General features: G+C 36.8%; 2 protein-coding genes across 4 annotated transcripts in view; both read right to left on the bottom strand.

Annotated features, from left to right (window-relative positions):
* Positions 1-9,208, bottom strand: part of LOC135680861 (MAM and LDL-receptor class A domain-containing protein 1) — a 29,939-nt gene extending 20,731 nt beyond the window's left edge. The window contains exons 1-9 of one of the 3 annotated variants that reach the window (XM_089113661.1): positions 8,840-9,208; positions 6,688-6,828; positions 5,929-6,026; positions 5,423-5,599; positions 4,356-4,440; positions 3,850-3,966; positions 3,108-3,284; positions 2,631-2,846; positions 884-973 (exon numbers count right to left, since the gene is read on the bottom strand). In XM_089113661.1, coding sequence (XP_088969787.1) covers positions 884-973; positions 2,631-2,846; positions 3,108-3,284; positions 3,850-3,966; positions 4,356-4,440; positions 5,423-5,599; positions 5,929-6,026; positions 6,688-6,828; positions 8,840-8,897 — 1,159 coding nt within the window. In that variant the 5' untranslated portion in view covers positions 8,898-9,208. The remainder of the gene's footprint in view (positions 1-883; positions 974-2,630; positions 2,847-3,107; positions 3,285-3,849; positions 3,967-4,355; positions 4,441-5,422; positions 5,600-5,928; positions 6,027-6,687; positions 6,829-8,839) is intronic. The other 2 variants (XM_089113660.1, XM_089113659.1) reach the window with 2 other exon arrangements.
* A 2,672-nt stretch (positions 9,209-11,880) lies between these two features.
* Positions 11,881-16,254, bottom strand: LOC135696782 (protein adenylyltransferase Fic). Its single transcript, XM_065216294.2, has 2 exons — positions 14,945-16,254; positions 11,881-13,148 (listed from the first exon to the last, which is right to left on the bottom strand). The coding sequence occupies exons 1-2, from the start codon at positions 15,312-15,314 to the stop codon at positions 11,959-11,961; spliced, it is 1,560 nt and encodes a 519-aa protein (XP_065072366.1). The 5' UTR covers positions 15,315-16,254; the 3' UTR covers positions 11,881-11,958.
* Positions 16,255-16,447: the final 193 nt, after the last annotated feature.

Raw genomic sequence — 16,447 nt, 5'->3', positions numbered from 1 at the left:
TACTTACTCGTATAATACTGGCAGGGGTGGCGCTAGAATCCAAACAACGATGTGCCGACAGTTTTAGAAAAATTCAAGTGCCGACGACTTTAGAAATGGTTGCCGACATATTTCATGAACTCCTTTCACAGTTTCTTTAAATCTTAAAACGTTTTGAAAATTAACGAAAAACTGTATACTTTCTTCAAACTTACAATTTCGTTATATGTGCCTAGCTTGTAGGCCTTTACACCGTTTACTGGCTAGGCAAGTTTGAGCCATTTATTGCTTAGTTTCTGCCAAAGACAGTATGACCTTGCTTTTGAAAATGTTATTTTAAAAAGATCGAGGACAACGTCAAGGTCAAGCATCTAGGCCTATTTTAACTGAATATCAAGGAATTATCTTGTTGAAAATGAAAATGGCTACGCATTTAATAGTTATCTAAAGCCCTGCGTCAAGACATCAGAAGAGACTTTCATGCGAGCGAAGCGAGCTGAAAAATTTTGCGACTGCGTCCTTTAGTTTAGATTAAAATACATTCCAGTAAATTTCTTGGAACTTTAGGCTTTGAACTTCAATTTAATGGTTCTTATAAAAGAACTAAACTCTCATTCGACAGTTTCAAAGTGGCGACAGTTCTTTTCTTTTCCTTTATTGGGCTGCCGACGGGGTGTCATTTGGAACTTTTGGGGGGGCCTCTGCCCTGAATACTGGTCTGCTGTTCATTTACTACGACTCCCCTTTCATTTACGACACAAAGAGAACTTCACGCAAGTTTCACAAAAAAATACATCAGGCAATTCAAGTTTGACTAAGCATTTCACATAAATACTAATGGTTAGAAATACTATATAATTTTTTGTATGCCTTTCTTTAACAGAAGAAGAAACTAGTCAAATACCTTCAATGGTATCTTTTAACAGCAATTTTCCTTCATCATCGGAATGACGAATAATTGAATTGTTGACTTTCAAATAGTAGTGTCTGCCTACTGAAAGAAAAAAACACTGAATGTGTTTCCATCTAACACCCTTATTAGTGCTCGATAAAATTATTCTAACAATGATTAAACTAACGACACAAATATTCGTGTTCGATAAAATTTTGACAGAACTTTGCAAAGCCTTCTTTTCAAACCATTAACCATCAATGAGTTGAGAAAAGGAAAGGAAAGTGCCAAGACAGAAAGCTTGAATTTTGAAATGCCGAGGGAACATACAAGGGAAGTGACATTTCAAAACTGCATGGTGTTGCGTGCCGTCTTTCCCCTGCTAACTCTAGATTTATGTTATTGCAAAGGAGACAGAAAAACCTCAATTTAGGTCCAGGCCTGCGGGAAACATGGTGAAGGTCTCACCATATTTGGCATTTCCGGCATCTCTTCGCATTACGCCCTCTCATCGTTAGTACAGAGTTCTAAAGTGATGACGTCACAAAAATCTATTTTTAGAATTTTTGAATTTGGATCACATAACCTAAAAGGTTATGGGATCCAAATTATGGCAAGTTGCTGTGGAAGAAGGTTATGGCAAGCCTCCACCATCAAATCTCCTAACGGAGTTTGTCAGACCAGGGTTTAGGGGGCCTTTAGAGGGAAGGGAGAATGAAATAAATGGACAATGTTGGCAGAGCAACATGAAACTCTCCTAAATGTGCAAAATCAGTCAAGTGTGTTACGAACTGGCAGAGATATGGTCACATGTGTACTGGCTCTCTCTCCATCAAACCTCTGTTTTTTGGTCTCTGTTCATAACTTTATGAACAGAGCCAAAATAACAGTGATTCGTTAGCAAACTTCTAATCTTTCATTGGCCATATCTCAACCGATTTCAGACATATTTGACCAATTTTGCATATTTTGAAGTATTTCATGGTGATCTTTTATGCTATGTGGTTAAAATTCAAAAATTCTAAAAATAGGTTTTTGATGACGTCACATTTTTTCTCTCTCTTGAGTATATAATATATTACATATATATATATATATAAATATATATATATATTCCTTTTTCAAGACATGTTTCTCTCTGTTGTATACATTTATGTCTCGCCTAAATCACAACATATGTTTTTCGCCACTGACGCACCTTCTGAAAATCTTTTTTGAAATTTTAAATTCCTTGAAAGAGGATCGTGAAATATTTCCAAATTTGCTGTGTTACAAATTGGCTGAGATAATTACAGATGATCACAGGCTCGTACTCAATCAACTCACTCTAGTTTGGTCCTGGTTCGAGAATCAATGAACCACGGCAAAATAACATCTATCTATTAGTAAAGCTCATTTCTTTAACTTGATTTTTTCTAGTCAACTTCTAACAGACTTTGTAATTATACATATACTTCATTGTGTTCTTTCAAGCTATAAAGGCAAAAATTCTAAATTACATTGCTTCTACAACGGCACATTTTGGTATTCTATTACTGGTTCAAATTAGATCAACTTTTGATTGTTGGGCTGTAGCATTATATGATATTGAATTTACATAAAAATTCTGTCCTATTAAACGACTGCTACTCAAAAAAGAGTGCTTTATAGGTTGAGGGTTAAAAAATTCAGGGTTAATTGTGGTCAATGGCGTGAAGTCTACAACCCTGTGTAGCCTCAATTTTTTAAAGACATTACAGTAATAGTGTGGTATACGCACCTCGTGATTTCGTGCGTTGCCATTCGAAAGTGCTTCGCTTAATTGATATCCAATTGCAGAAATCGTTTTGAAAATCACATCTTTTGTATTCTACGCAGTTCTCTTCATCTTCACCCCATGGACAATCCCTATGAACGTCACATCTCTGATTTGCATCGTAACACTCACCACTTTTACAAGTTTTGTGGGTCAAACGGGGGCATGTCATGACATAATCTGTATAAACATGATACCAGCTTTAAGCAGTAGGCAGAGCTTTCAAAGAATGGACCCTCCTTAACTATATCATAAATGTCATAACCCTTCGAAAATTGAAAGGAATGATTAGGTGTTCACATAGAAGACAAAGTACATAATTCAATGTGCGTACGATACACAAAAGGGTGAAAGGTAACTTCATTCCTAATCAAGCTGGGATTAAAACCGTTGTAAACTAGCATTGTATACAAAACATTCTAGTGGCAACGCTGGGTATACCTGATTTGCATCTCCAGAACGTAGCATTGACGCAGCCAGTTGTATTGTGGCAGCTGCTTGAATTAGAGAGCGTGTTGTTGCTCGAAAGGCAGATCTCCTGGCCTGACTTAAAACCTCTTGCTACCAAGGTGCTATCTGCTAAACCGTTGCATCCAAGATATCTGCAAGCTGCTAGTGCTGAAAGAGGTACGACATGGTAAGCAGAGAGAATTGAAGATCCCACAACACGTAGAAGATTCAAAGTAAAACAGTTTTGAATGTGATTTGCAATTACCGACTTAAGTCAAAATTCAGTAGCGATACATCTGTATCATATAACTGTGAAGTTAATCGAAAAATTTGCGATCTCTTTGAAAATGACTTTGCATATTTTCCTTATTACCCCGATAACTCATAGCTCTTGATACATATGCCAATATTTGATATCGTCTTCTATATGTTTAGGAGAACGTGAGATGTATCGTTGTTTCATGTTCTTAGACATCCAAGGATGCAGTGCTAGGAAGCTTCACTTGTTAATACCAAGAAGAAGCAAAGTAAGCCATCTTCCCCTTCTTCCACAGCAACTTGCCTCACCTCCTAGTCCAGTCACTTAAGGTGAATTTCGTGACAGACTGGAATAAAGCATCAAACTTTTCATGGTGATACCTAGGGGCATGGAGAACATTCCAAAAGGGGTTTCTTTCGACACCCAAGATATGCTAAGTCTCCCAGAGCAAGACTGTCCGTAAAATTAACATACCCTTGTCTTTATCGCAAACCATTGACCAGCTGTTGCCTGTCTTCTCGTAAAACACACCCTCTGGAAAATTGTATTTGGGTAATGACTGCGGCTTGACAATTTTAATTGGCGTTAGCTCTGAAAGAAAAATAAATCCAAACCTTTCATTTCTTGCACTAAACATTACGGTACAGACATTGCTTGACGCTCAGTTTATGGAACTACAGTTTGATGTAGAGATATTCCTTCTACTGCGTCCAGAGCTGATACAATTTATTACGAGGTATATGAATCAGTTTGTAAACCAGTACGAGGCGAGTTCATGTGATCAGTGCTAAGCCCACCAATAGGATTGCAGCACGAAAGTCATAACTCGAATTATTTGGGTGAATCTACTCCTATTATTATGGCTCAATACCTTTAAGTTATCTCATGACACTTGCGCCACAAGCCATCAGTAGCACGTGGGACAGTTCAGCATGGGCTTCGAATGATGAAACATAAATCCTTAAAAAGGTTATCTTTACCTTGTGTAAAACAGCCTTCAGTGAACATGACGTCATCTAGAGCTATTTTCCCATCTGAATAATACGAACTTCCAATAATCTCAACCTGCAATAGATAACTTTATTAAGTAACATCCTACATGAAATCACGTACGAGAAAATTATGGGGTGATATCTATGACAAAAATCAGTATTAATATTCCATCTTGTAGCAGAAATAATGTTTTTTAACAGGAGCATAGAAAGCAATCGAAATTAAGCAATTAATTGTTCATATTTTTGCTGTGAGTCCCAAAAGTTGTTTTAAAAAAAAAGATATTTTTCGCAATGCTCCTAATTTGGGAGCTCTTCTAACAAACCTAACAGCTTTAAAGATGTGATGTACCCAATAGGGACTTTTGCTATCAAAACAGCCCTATAGAGAAAATAGAGAAATGAGAGTGAGAAACGGGCAAGTATGTTTCCTTTAAAAACCATTCTCACAAGTGAATATCCATGCCCCCGACACGAATTTCATGGTTTCGACTCGATTTTGCAAGCGGTTGTTGAGATACAGAGCTCGTTTCGTTTGTTTCGTTAAATATCACTTTCGTTTCGTTTCGTTTCGTTTCGTTTCGTTTCGTTTCGTTTCGTTTCGTTTCGTTTCGTTTCGTTTCGTTTCGTTTCGTCGAATATAATAAGCCTATTTTTTCAACAACTTGGTTTTTATTGTCATAATATTGTCTATGACCGTTAAGACTCTGTTCTTTGTTGTCAGCAGGTCGAGTTTTATTACCATTCAGACCTTTTGACCTCCGACTGTTGAAATCTTCAAAACATCCCCATTTAAAATGGAATAAATATAACTAGGACTGACTTAAGGACTTGCAAGTTACATATCTACAAATCCTTCATTTCTATTTTAAGGGTACGCTATGGTTTATGGGTAAGACAATCATATTGTTTCTCGTGACATCATTCAGATTTCCTTCCTAGTTTGGTCCATGAATTGCACAATGTCATAAAAAGACCCATGATTCTGTTTCATTCAATAACAGATAGGTCAATTCATTGAAAATAGGCATAGAATTAATTAAAGATACTCTTACCTGAAAATCAACATCGCTATTTAGCGTCACTTCGCCTCTTTTCCAATAACTGTCTGGAATCGAAGAACCGAATAAACGGACACGTGAAATACCATTAAATTTCTTTATAACTTTTGCTATTTCAAGGAAAAAGGAGAAATATCTTTTCCCCCTTATCCCCATGTAGTAGAAAGCCATCTGAAAAAGAAAAGCCGAAAACTTATCGTAGAACCAGCAAACTTACACGGTCTGATGTAGAACTAAAGTAAAACCAAGTAAATCCAGTAACTTTCTTTTAAAATTCTAAAAAATTAAAGGTACGTTTTGGCAGTCACAAAAAATTGCACTTATTAAAGGCACTGTTATGATACAAACCCTGGCCAAATTGTTTACCTTAATTTTACTCTGCATTAAATCAAAATTTTACATCAGAGGGGGCAAAAGATAGTTGAATTCGACCTTGAGAATTAATTTTGGTGTCCGTAAGTTTTCTACATTGTTTGTAGCAATATCATTTTAAACCATACCTTACAAGAGCCATTCGCTGGTTTGAATAATGGTGAGACTAGCTTCCCACCATCACCAAATATCACCCCAGTTGGTGCTGCTAGAACTGCAACTGAGCCTACGAAAAAGAGGTTGTTGGAGTTAGTTTGAGTAGTGCAAGAGAAGATTCTATACGAGCCATCTATAATGAATTTGCCTGTTTTTCTGGGAAATATAAAAGATATCGATAAATATATAAGAACTAGAGGGACCTTAGTAAGTGGCAGATTATCTTAAGGCACAGTTTTATATAAAATGGCAAACAGAAGAAATAGCCTCCAGAGCAGTTTAGCCATCAGAGCAATATTAGCAGCCAAAATAGCCACCAGAGCAATTTTAGCAGCCAAAATAGCCACCAAAGCAATTTTAGCAACCAACCCCTTCCAAAATTCTTAGAGAGCATTCCTCATACCCCCTAGAAGTGTACTCTTCTATTTATCTTTCGTTCTGATCTGGGGCCCCAATAGACGCTAGGGCTCTGAGCAAGGAAAGACATGAGTCACTTTAATAAATAGGGAGGGCTTTCTAAAATTGCAAGTTGATGTGTATAGCCCATAACACTAATAGCTATTCCTCAAACAAAGGGATTCAGCCATAACTCATTTGGGCACTCAGCTCCAATCCATACCTCATTTCAACAGCACTGGATACGTGAAGATGGTATTTTGCAATAACTGGAATGTGATTATACAATAAATAACAAGTATAATAGAGATAACTTGCAAATGAAGCAATCTTACCACTGACACTGTCTTTTGTATGATCTTTGATTTTGTGTCGACCACTAGCACTGTGTTGCCAACCAAACCCATTGATATAAACATTGTGCCAATCGCATAAACCATCTTCAAAATCGCATGACCATTTTGGCACATACGGACCTAAAGAAGATTAATCAAATAAAAACTAAAGGAGTATTAAACTTAGCATAGGTCTTGAAATGATAATTTTGTAACATATTGTTTCATGTTTTTCAGATATTTCAGATTTGAAAAGGTGCACATATATTTGGTAATACCCAAGGACCAAGGCACTTGGGGGTGGGGGCACCGAAGGGGCCTTGGCCCCCAAAAACTTAAATAGCATGAGTAAAATAATTTTATTTCGTAAAACATTGATGTTGTTACACTTATTTATGAGAGTTGCCCCACCCCCAAACAACAAAAAGCTGGATCTCGGTCTTTTGGTATTTGATTTCATTTGATTTGATTTGATTTAGCTTGCAATTATCTTGTACATATGTACAAATTTGGAATGGCTATTCCTTTGAACTTCTGTGCTTTTCTATGAAAGACCAATGTACTTTTGCCGAACAAATACGCAGGGACGGATTTAGTGCAAAGGTGTGGGGCATATGACCAGACTACACGAAACTGTATTCGAATAAATATGATACAATTAACAATATCATACCCAGAGGTGTGGTGAGCACTCAGTCTCCAATGTAAATCCAAAAAGGAGCCGATTGTTATTATCATGGAACCATACCCCTTTATACTATGTGTTTGCACAGAAACACTGATAACGACCCTATGAAATAAAACGGTGCGGTTTTTTGTGTACACCACTTTATGGTTCGGATATGGATCAGCAAAGAGGCTACTTCTTGTTATATAATGTAGAAACTGTCGATTAAAAGTCGCCTTGTCGTGGCTCACAAAGCAATGGGTCTCGATGGAACCAATTTTGATTAGATATACGCATTTTTTTTGTAAGAAACTGGCTATAAAAAACGAGTACTGGACAGTCATAAAAAATTAACTCGAAGCAAAAAAATAAAGAAACTATTAAATCTTGATATAAGTGGGAACAACAAAATTTTGTAAAATCCAAGAACATGATTGACTTGAAAAAGTCACGAACATTTCATAAAAGCATTCATGACATCATAATTAAAATTCTTAAGAAACAATGATTATTGTAAGGACTCAACATCGACCTTTGTTTCTTATAAAAAAATGAGTGTACTTAATCTTCATGTGACGACGAGGGCTTATAAAAAGAAGAATCAGATATTGGGAAAATCTAAACATATTTTGATCGTTTATATAACCAAATTCTATTATTTTATCTTGATGTAAAATTAATAAAATTAAAAACGTTTTTATTTTGTAGGCTGATGCTTTTTGCTTTCCCAATGGAATTTCGTATTTAATATTCTTTCCATGGATGCACTCAATGCAGTTTTACTTAGCAGTATGAGACAGAAGGCCTTGAGTTTCTTAGGAGCTCAATTTTTGGAGCATCTTCATTTTGTTTCCAGCCCAGGATAAGTGGGAGGGACAAAAGGGGGTCAGGGACCACGCCATTTTCCCGCGAGAAGCATTTTATTCCTTAGGAAACACCCATTGTCTCCCAAGAACTTTCATTTATTTTATTGTTCAGAGTCTTGAACTTAGAAATTTTACGTGTGCAAAAGTCATGAGAAGATCTATAATCAAGTGCTGCTGGTAAAACCTTCAAAGCCTCTCGAAACCCCCCCCCCCTCGAATAAGCCCCCACCCTAGAAATACAAATTGTCAATAACCCCCTTCTCGAATTAGCCCCCACTGCAACCGTAAATTCTCAAATTGGACCCCTCATGTTTTAATCCTTTGCATTATATTCAAACTTCATCTATGATATTTCTAATTATTTTACATCGGTATATGATCACTTAGTTGATACAAATTCTTTGATTATTTGTACTTCTTGAGCTTTTTGTGAAAAAAATTTTTTATATTAGTTTAACATCCATATTCTTAGAATACATTTACTCTAAATTTGATATATTTTCCACATATCTACTTTTCTGTTGATTGTTAAATGCAATTGCACAATGTACGGTTAGTTCTTAATTTATTTTGATAACAGCAATTGAAACAAGGGAAACATTGTGAAACTTTTACTAACCTTTGACAACTGTCGTAATAAAAAACATAAAAAGCGAAGACTGAATGATGTACGGCATCGTATATTTGAACAACTCCACTTTATATCTAGCCTGTGTGCAGAATAATGGGCTGGTTTTATCAGGCTAGGATAATTTACAAATAGAGGAAATTTTGTAAGTATCCAGTACGTCAACACTTCTTGGGAATCGCCTTTTTTAACAATCTTTTAGTATTGGCACAATGGCTTTGAATTGAATTTTAATTATTTGTACACAAACGTGCTCGATAGGATACCAACAGAACAGTGGTAAAATGCCTCGCAACTAAAGACATCCCCAAAGGCATACTCTAAAACCGTGAGAAGACATCTTATTGGCTTTAGAGACAAAGAGTTTTGAAAAAGGCAATTAGTGGATACATGAAAATCTGCACGCAGGCTATTCTCTATATGCAGTCAAGCAGTCATCTCTATGACCTCACTAGCCTGCGACCGACTGGGCTGCACGCAGGCTATAATGACCTCACATAGTCGAATAGCGTCGAATGAAGTCGAGTGAAGTTTTATCTCTATCAAAAAAGTCGAATGAAAATGGAATTGTTTGGCCACCTTGATGAGTGAATCGAGTAAGTGCATGCGCAGTTTTCATCTCTTATGCTGGGCAGGGAAGCATACTACCATGGGACCTGGAGGTCCAGGGGACCTTTTTAAGTGATGAATTCAATTTTAAGAATGGAATTAATCAAAAGAAACAAAATTATTCTTGAAAAAAATGTAATTTGCTTAAGCGAAATAAGTATTTAATAGCGTTTCCTGCATGAAACGAACGAACAGGGTCTTATGTCGCTCTAGTTCGTCAAGACATTGTAAAAGGATATTTGCACGTAAGATAAACGCGGCAGCCGATTTGCGTTTCTGTGCCTTCATTTTGTTGGCGTGAGTGAAAAGTCGAGTGAAAAATCGAGCGAAAAATCGAATCGTTTGGCCAAGGCGGAAAACAGCAAGAAACAACAGAAATGAACTTCAGCAAATCCTATGCAGGAATTTCTCGTGTAAAGATAGACATTACATCATCTGTGTGATAGCCTAGGTTTTTAGTAACTTATCTAGTGGGGATGAAGTAACAGAAGAGTGATGAAGATCACATATCTAATGAAGAAGTCCTAATCAAAACCATCCGTCAGAGGCAGTTAAGCTTTTTAGGACATTTTATGAGGAAAGAAAAGATCGAAAATCTAGGGGTTACTGGGAAAATTGAAGGTAAAAAGAGCCGCAGAAGACCAAGAATAGCATATATTTCTAGCTTGTGCAAGTGTACTGGATTGAGCGAAGTAGAATTGTTACGCAACACAAAGAATAGGATTGTGTGGAGAGCCATGATATGATCGCCAACGTCCGGATCGGATAAGGTACCCACAGAAGAAGAAGAATCTAGTGGGGTGCCACAAGGAAGTGTTTTAGGCCCATTACTTTTCGTACTTTACCTAAATAGCTTACCCGAATGCTTAAATAATTCCAAAGTGAAAATTTTTGCCGTTCATTTGAAACTTTATTCTTCCAGTGGCGGGAAAAAGTCGATATCCAGTCTGTCATTTCAAATATTGGAAAATGGTCGTAACCGTGGCAACTTCCAACGAACATTGAAAATTACATGTTCCTTATCATGGCAACCAAACAGAAATATCAACGAGATATCATCTTCATGATGAAACAAACAAGTTGCTGAACGTGTAAAAAAGCAAATGGAATTCTTGCATCAATAAAACGAACCATCAAATTCCACAACAAAGAAGTATTCTTAACTATATACAAGAGAACATTACTTGAGACGGCTGGATCTATACGGAGCCGTAAACTAATTAGCAAGTTAAAATGCTGGTGTACAACGTCGGGCCGCGAATTTTTCAGTTCAAAAATGTAGTGTGGCAGAATTTGACATACCCACATCATTCAAAATTCGTGGGGAGAGCACGACCACTGCTGTTTGCCTGGCTACGCCACTTTTAGTATCTGTATCTGTATCATGAAACTGCAGAACAAAGATAATCAGGACGTCACTTTTGGGGAAGGTTGGGTGAAGGGAGGGGCCGGTACGATTGTTAAGGAGTTTAGTTATGGCTGCCTCTATGGGGGTTGGCGGCAAAAAATTTCAAGTTATGTTCTTCATCAGATGCATTAGTTATCTTCATTAGACGTCGAAAGGTCGAAAGGTAAACCAAGTGTTTAATAGGCACAAAAAATCACCCACTGAACAAAATTGTGCTTACAAGATGATAAATTTTTGCGTGTTGGCTGCAGTCACATGCCACTATCCGTTTCTTTGATTAGAGTAATTCTTCCCTTTTTTCTTTGCTCTTTGAAGCTTGATAATCTAGAAATTAAGAGCGCAGATCACAATTCGGCTATGATGGAAGTCAAAACTTTTTTCCTTGCCCGGATTCAGGAAAGTCCATAGCACATTTCTATGCGCTGTATCGGTAGCATCACGCATATAAGAAACACGAATATAATTTCAGAAAATCAGGTACAGGCAATTCTTTTCAAAATAAACCCCATTTTATGAGAAAGTGATACATGGCTGAGAAAAGCTTGTTTCTCGATTAGATGGTATGTAGACCTTCCAAAAACATAAGAAACAAATTGATAAAATATGTAATTGTACAACTCTCGTTGCCTTCGAAGAGTTTTTAGAAGAGCCACTAATTTATTAAGGAGCCACTAATCTATCTTCTTTTTCACTCATATCTAAGAGTAGTGCTATAAATTTCACCCTTTCAAAAAGCCAATCTTGCTGGATTAAGCGAAGTTGGTTTCGAGGTAATTTGGCGTGTTGCTGAAACAGGCATGATGAAAGTTTTAATACAGAATTGAATTGATCCGAACACCAAAAAACTGACAAGCCGTGACAGTAAAACTCGGATTTTAAATCTAAAATACAATCCATTATTTCCCAGCTCCTCTTATTTATCATCTGTAAAACAGACTGAGGATTAAAACAGACTTAAAATTCTGTTTGAATCACATGTTATAACGTTTTTATAGAAAGGCGAACAACAAGAATATCACTTCAGAAAGACATCATATAAGCATATAAAATATTAAGCTAGCCAAAGCATTCAAATATATAAATAAAGCAGCTATTAAGCTTTTATACGACATTGCTGCAGATTAGTATATAAGCATTGTCTATGTTGAGCTGGGTTGATGCAGACCCCATTTTCACTATCTTCTTCACCGTTTTCCTGTTTGTAGGACCTGAGAGTGTCCATATCTGCGGGTTTGTGGTTATCAACAATGCGGCGATATCTCGATTTTGCTGGATATATTGTAACTGCGGATAAAAATTCATCTAAAGTGTGTTCAGTGCAGCGTGCAACAAATCTTATAAAAGGCCTGATATCACCAAGATTCCCTTGCTGTAAGTAGTCATAATAGTCAAATCGCTGTTCTTTACGAACTATGACTGGAGGGTACCCAGCCTGCATTAGAAATAAATTCATTAGTAATCGGGAAGTTCTACCATTTCCATCCGTGAATGGGTGGATATGGACCAATTTATAATGAGCAAGACTGGCAAGCTCGATAGGGTGAAGGAGGCCAGCCTCCCTTGAGTACAACCAGTTATCGAAATCTTGCATTAGTCTGTCAACATCAGAAGGATGTGGTGGAACGTGATCACCAACATAAACTTGTGTTTTCCGAAAAATTCCAGCTTCAAGGGGATCAACATGTCCCAAAACTCTCCGATGCAGTTCAATGATGTCCTTGACACCGATATTTCCCACTCGGGGTAATAAAGTTGTGTTCATGTATTTCAACGCAGCATCAAGCCCAATGACCTCATTATGTTCCATAACACTCTTTCCACCAATCGCGATTCCACTCTCAACAATAGCCCTTGTCATCGATAACGTCATAGTGTTACCTTCAATTGCATTAGAATGATAGATATGCTTGTAATACGCCTCCATTTTCGCCCGTTGTAACGCAGCGTTTCCCTCGGGAATCTGCATCAGCGCTTCTCGTTTTACTTCGATTCTGCTCAGCATGTCCATATCTCGCTGCTTCACAAGAGGCAACGTCCTTATTCTATTTTTCATTGCTTTTACATGTCCTGGATTAAATACTAACGCAAGGGCATAATGATGCTCCGCATCGACAACATCATCATCCTCCACAGCTTCCCCATAGTCATTGAGAACATCTGGGTGATGCGGACTTAGTGATTTGCACTGCTTCAACAACTTGCGAGCCTTTTCTTTTCTTCCTTGAGCTTTCATCTGTGCTGCTAGTTTCAATGCTGCATTGGCCTCAGGGTGCAATGGAACAGCTGTGAAAGAGAAACAAAATCAGACTTATGGTCTTTAAAAAGCTGTTTCGTGAACATGCAGTAGGCTAATGACAAAATTTGGTCACTGGCTGAATTCCTGTGATGTCACAATTTTATTGCCAAGGGAGGGCATGCGCATTGACAGGGTTGTAACAGAGTGCGGTTTCTAAGCTAAATGGGCTGCAAAGTGGGCTTATGAAACTTTTTAAACTATGCAGGATAATACTAGGCCCTTTCCCTATAAAATATCTATTAATTCATTTTTAACACTTATTGATTGCATGATAACTCCAACCTGGATGTCACTAAGATAAAAATTATACAAAAATCAACAACAGCTACAATTCATTCCAAAAATTCTTGGATCATCCAGCAATTTGCTTTGTGTTTTTCTTTTTTTCACTTTGTTTCACAAATACTACTACTTTGGCCTTATGCTGATAGAAAAAATCATAGAATGTCATTTAAAGGGAAATGTACATATTTTCAATAGTGAGGTTTCAACTTGTCAAGTTATCCACCTAGAGCTTTTTAAAATTCAGTTTCAAAATATGGAAAAATTAGCACTAATTGATATTCAGCAAAACAGTACCAAAAAATTTCTACAGAAACTATATTTTCATTTTCTAAGCACAGAATCCTCATGCATGCTTTCTGAGATGTATGGATGGTTTTTGCACTGAAGAAATACACCAAAAAGGCTCAACATTGAGTTTTCAAAATATGTTTTCAATAGTTTTTTTTAAATTCCTTAAAAAACTCATAGACATTGTCAAAATGTTCTCTTTATCACAAATACAAAATGCTTCCATGTTCCATTTCAAAAAACAGCAGGTTATCTTGTTTCCCAAAGCCCCCTGGGAGATCCTTGCATATGCCATTGAGAGTTCCGTGCAAAGTGGCATCATGTGACCATTCCCGCTTGGGGAGGGGGGCTTAAGAGATGAAAAACCATATTTTACCGATATAAATTCTTTGGTTACATTAACATTTTGTTAAAAAATTAACTCTACTGATGAGCTCTCTGAAAGTTGGGGGGGGGTGTACACCCCCCACACCCCCAACATGCTACGCCCCTGTCTGTGCTCATTTCGTTATGATAGGATAGGCAGAATCATAACACCAGTTTTCTTAGAAATGATTAAAGAAGTGTTTTTTGTAATGTACAGAGTGGGTTTTACTATTTGTCATGAAATTGGAAGAATTGTTTTTAAATATGTTTTTAATTATCTTTAAATGTACAATAAAACAATAAAATAGGTTTGTATGCATATAAACTTGTCTTCTTTGTTTTCAAAAACTTTGTTTCTGTAGGGTCTGTGCCACAGGGGTTCCAGGGGGCTACTGCCTCCTCACTTTTTTGCTAACTACAAGATTATAAACCAGCCTTAAAGTATTTATATAGATAAACAGCATACCCTAAATGTTTCCCACAATTGGGGCTAGAGGGGGTAAGGGGAAATTTTCTTTGCATTGCTGGCCCCTCTAGTTTAGGATCAATAGCAGGTGCTCTGCTTTGGAACTGTTACATGTCCAGGCTTGTTGTCAAATTTCTCTCAGGCCCAAACCTGCCTTTTTAATTTTTTTTAAGATTTGTTATAGTTTTTTCAATGTATATTTCATAAGTAACTTAAAATCCTTTTATGCTACATTATATTGTCAGAGTAATTGAACACCTAAGTTGCAATTTGCAACTTCTAAATATTCTCCTTTCTGATTTAATACAACTGCATTTTCTACCACTAAAAAGTTATATTATTTGGGCAAGAAATCAAATACCAATACAAAATTCTTACCAGTGGTTCCAACCCCAGTTTCTCGTTTTTCCAGTGAAGTTGATGCGATTATAATATTGAAATTCTTTTTCTGTGCCAATCCTTCGCTGTGGTGGTGGGGCTGATCCAAGAGCGAAACAATTAATGCATTTTTAAAACTAGATTTCTTTTCGTAACCAAAGAGGCCATTGTATTTAGTTTGAGCAATATTCATAAATGAGTTCAAGTCAACTTTATGAGACATGCTTGCAATCAAAAAACCAATCGCTGTTGACAAAATACACGATACTGTAACGGTCACTACTGGATTTGAAAGACAGGAAGAATTCTTCGCCCTTCTTGTCCGCTCATCTTCCTTGAAACGAATGAAGTCTTCAGCCTCCATGTTCATATTCTATTCAAAAATTTCAACTTGCACAAATTAGGTTTCTTTATAATGATGATATGTCTCGTGAGAAACATTAAACGATGATAACAAAGTTTACACATCCTTGAAACATTAATTTTCTGTCAGTCGTCCATCTTCTTTCGTTATAAAATTCTGGTGACTCAGAGGTAACATGAAAACGAGACTTAGTAAGTAATAACATTCACACCTGACATTGTTTCTTGGCAACCCTCAAATCATCTCTATGCTCAAAATAGGCCATAAAAGAGAACTGAATTATTATCACAAGAATTTTAAACAGGTTGAGATCAATTTCTGAAGGCTGACTTAAAGTAAACTAGTGAAAGCATTAAAAGAGAATGGCTTTGACTGAGGACCTAAAAGACTTTAACAAGCCACTTTACTAAGAGCACCTTATACGAACTATAACCTAGTGTTTTTAGTTGGTGCATATTATCTAACGAAAATTAATGCTACAATTTGAACTGAATGTGGAAAGAGTATGAAAATGAAAAGGCAAGTTCAAATCAGAACGATTAGCTCCATCAAAATATCATTGTTGGCGTCAGTATTCTATCGGCTAGAGGGCTGAATACCTGTACAATTGTTAGCTGATAATTTCTACACTAAGGGGTGGTGAACTTACAAATTTCTGGTATGAAATTATAAATTCTGATAAAACCTTGCCAAAGTGGTTTTCTAAAAATTTCCGCACTCAATATGGCTTACCAACCACAACCAGCCCTTCCCCAGCTACGAATCCCCCGGCTACTACTTCCCCTCCCAGCTACAAAGTTTAAAATTAAAAATATACACTCCATGTTCCAATCAGGTAAGTAGCCGAGGAGATTACAGCTTACTCAATTCTTAGGGCTTATACCTTCTTGAACACGAGGTTTTAATCATTATGCTTGCATATCCAATATTTGTGAAGTTTGGAAAGCGATGGATCTGATACTCTTTATTCCTGATTGCATGCTCATTAAAATTTTTTCATTAAAATTCAACAAAATTCTACTGCCATTCATCAAAATTGCATCAAGGTTTTTTTTAAATTGCAGCATAGAATTTTCACGCAAGGAAGTTGCAACAAGAGTCGGGAAATTTTCAAGATGAAGAATCAGATTTTAGTTAAC

Source organism: Rhopilema esculentum, chromosome 18 (genome assembly GCF_057945365.1).
Source record: "Rhopilema esculentum isolate cy_ngs chromosome 18, ASM5794536v1, whole genome shotgun sequence".
Taxonomy (NCBI): domain Eukaryota; kingdom Metazoa; phylum Cnidaria; class Scyphozoa; order Rhizostomeae; family Rhizostomatidae; genus Rhopilema; species Rhopilema esculentum.
The sequence above is the reverse complement of the archived record's forward strand: the minus strand, read 5'-3'. Positions and strand labels throughout refer to the sequence as shown.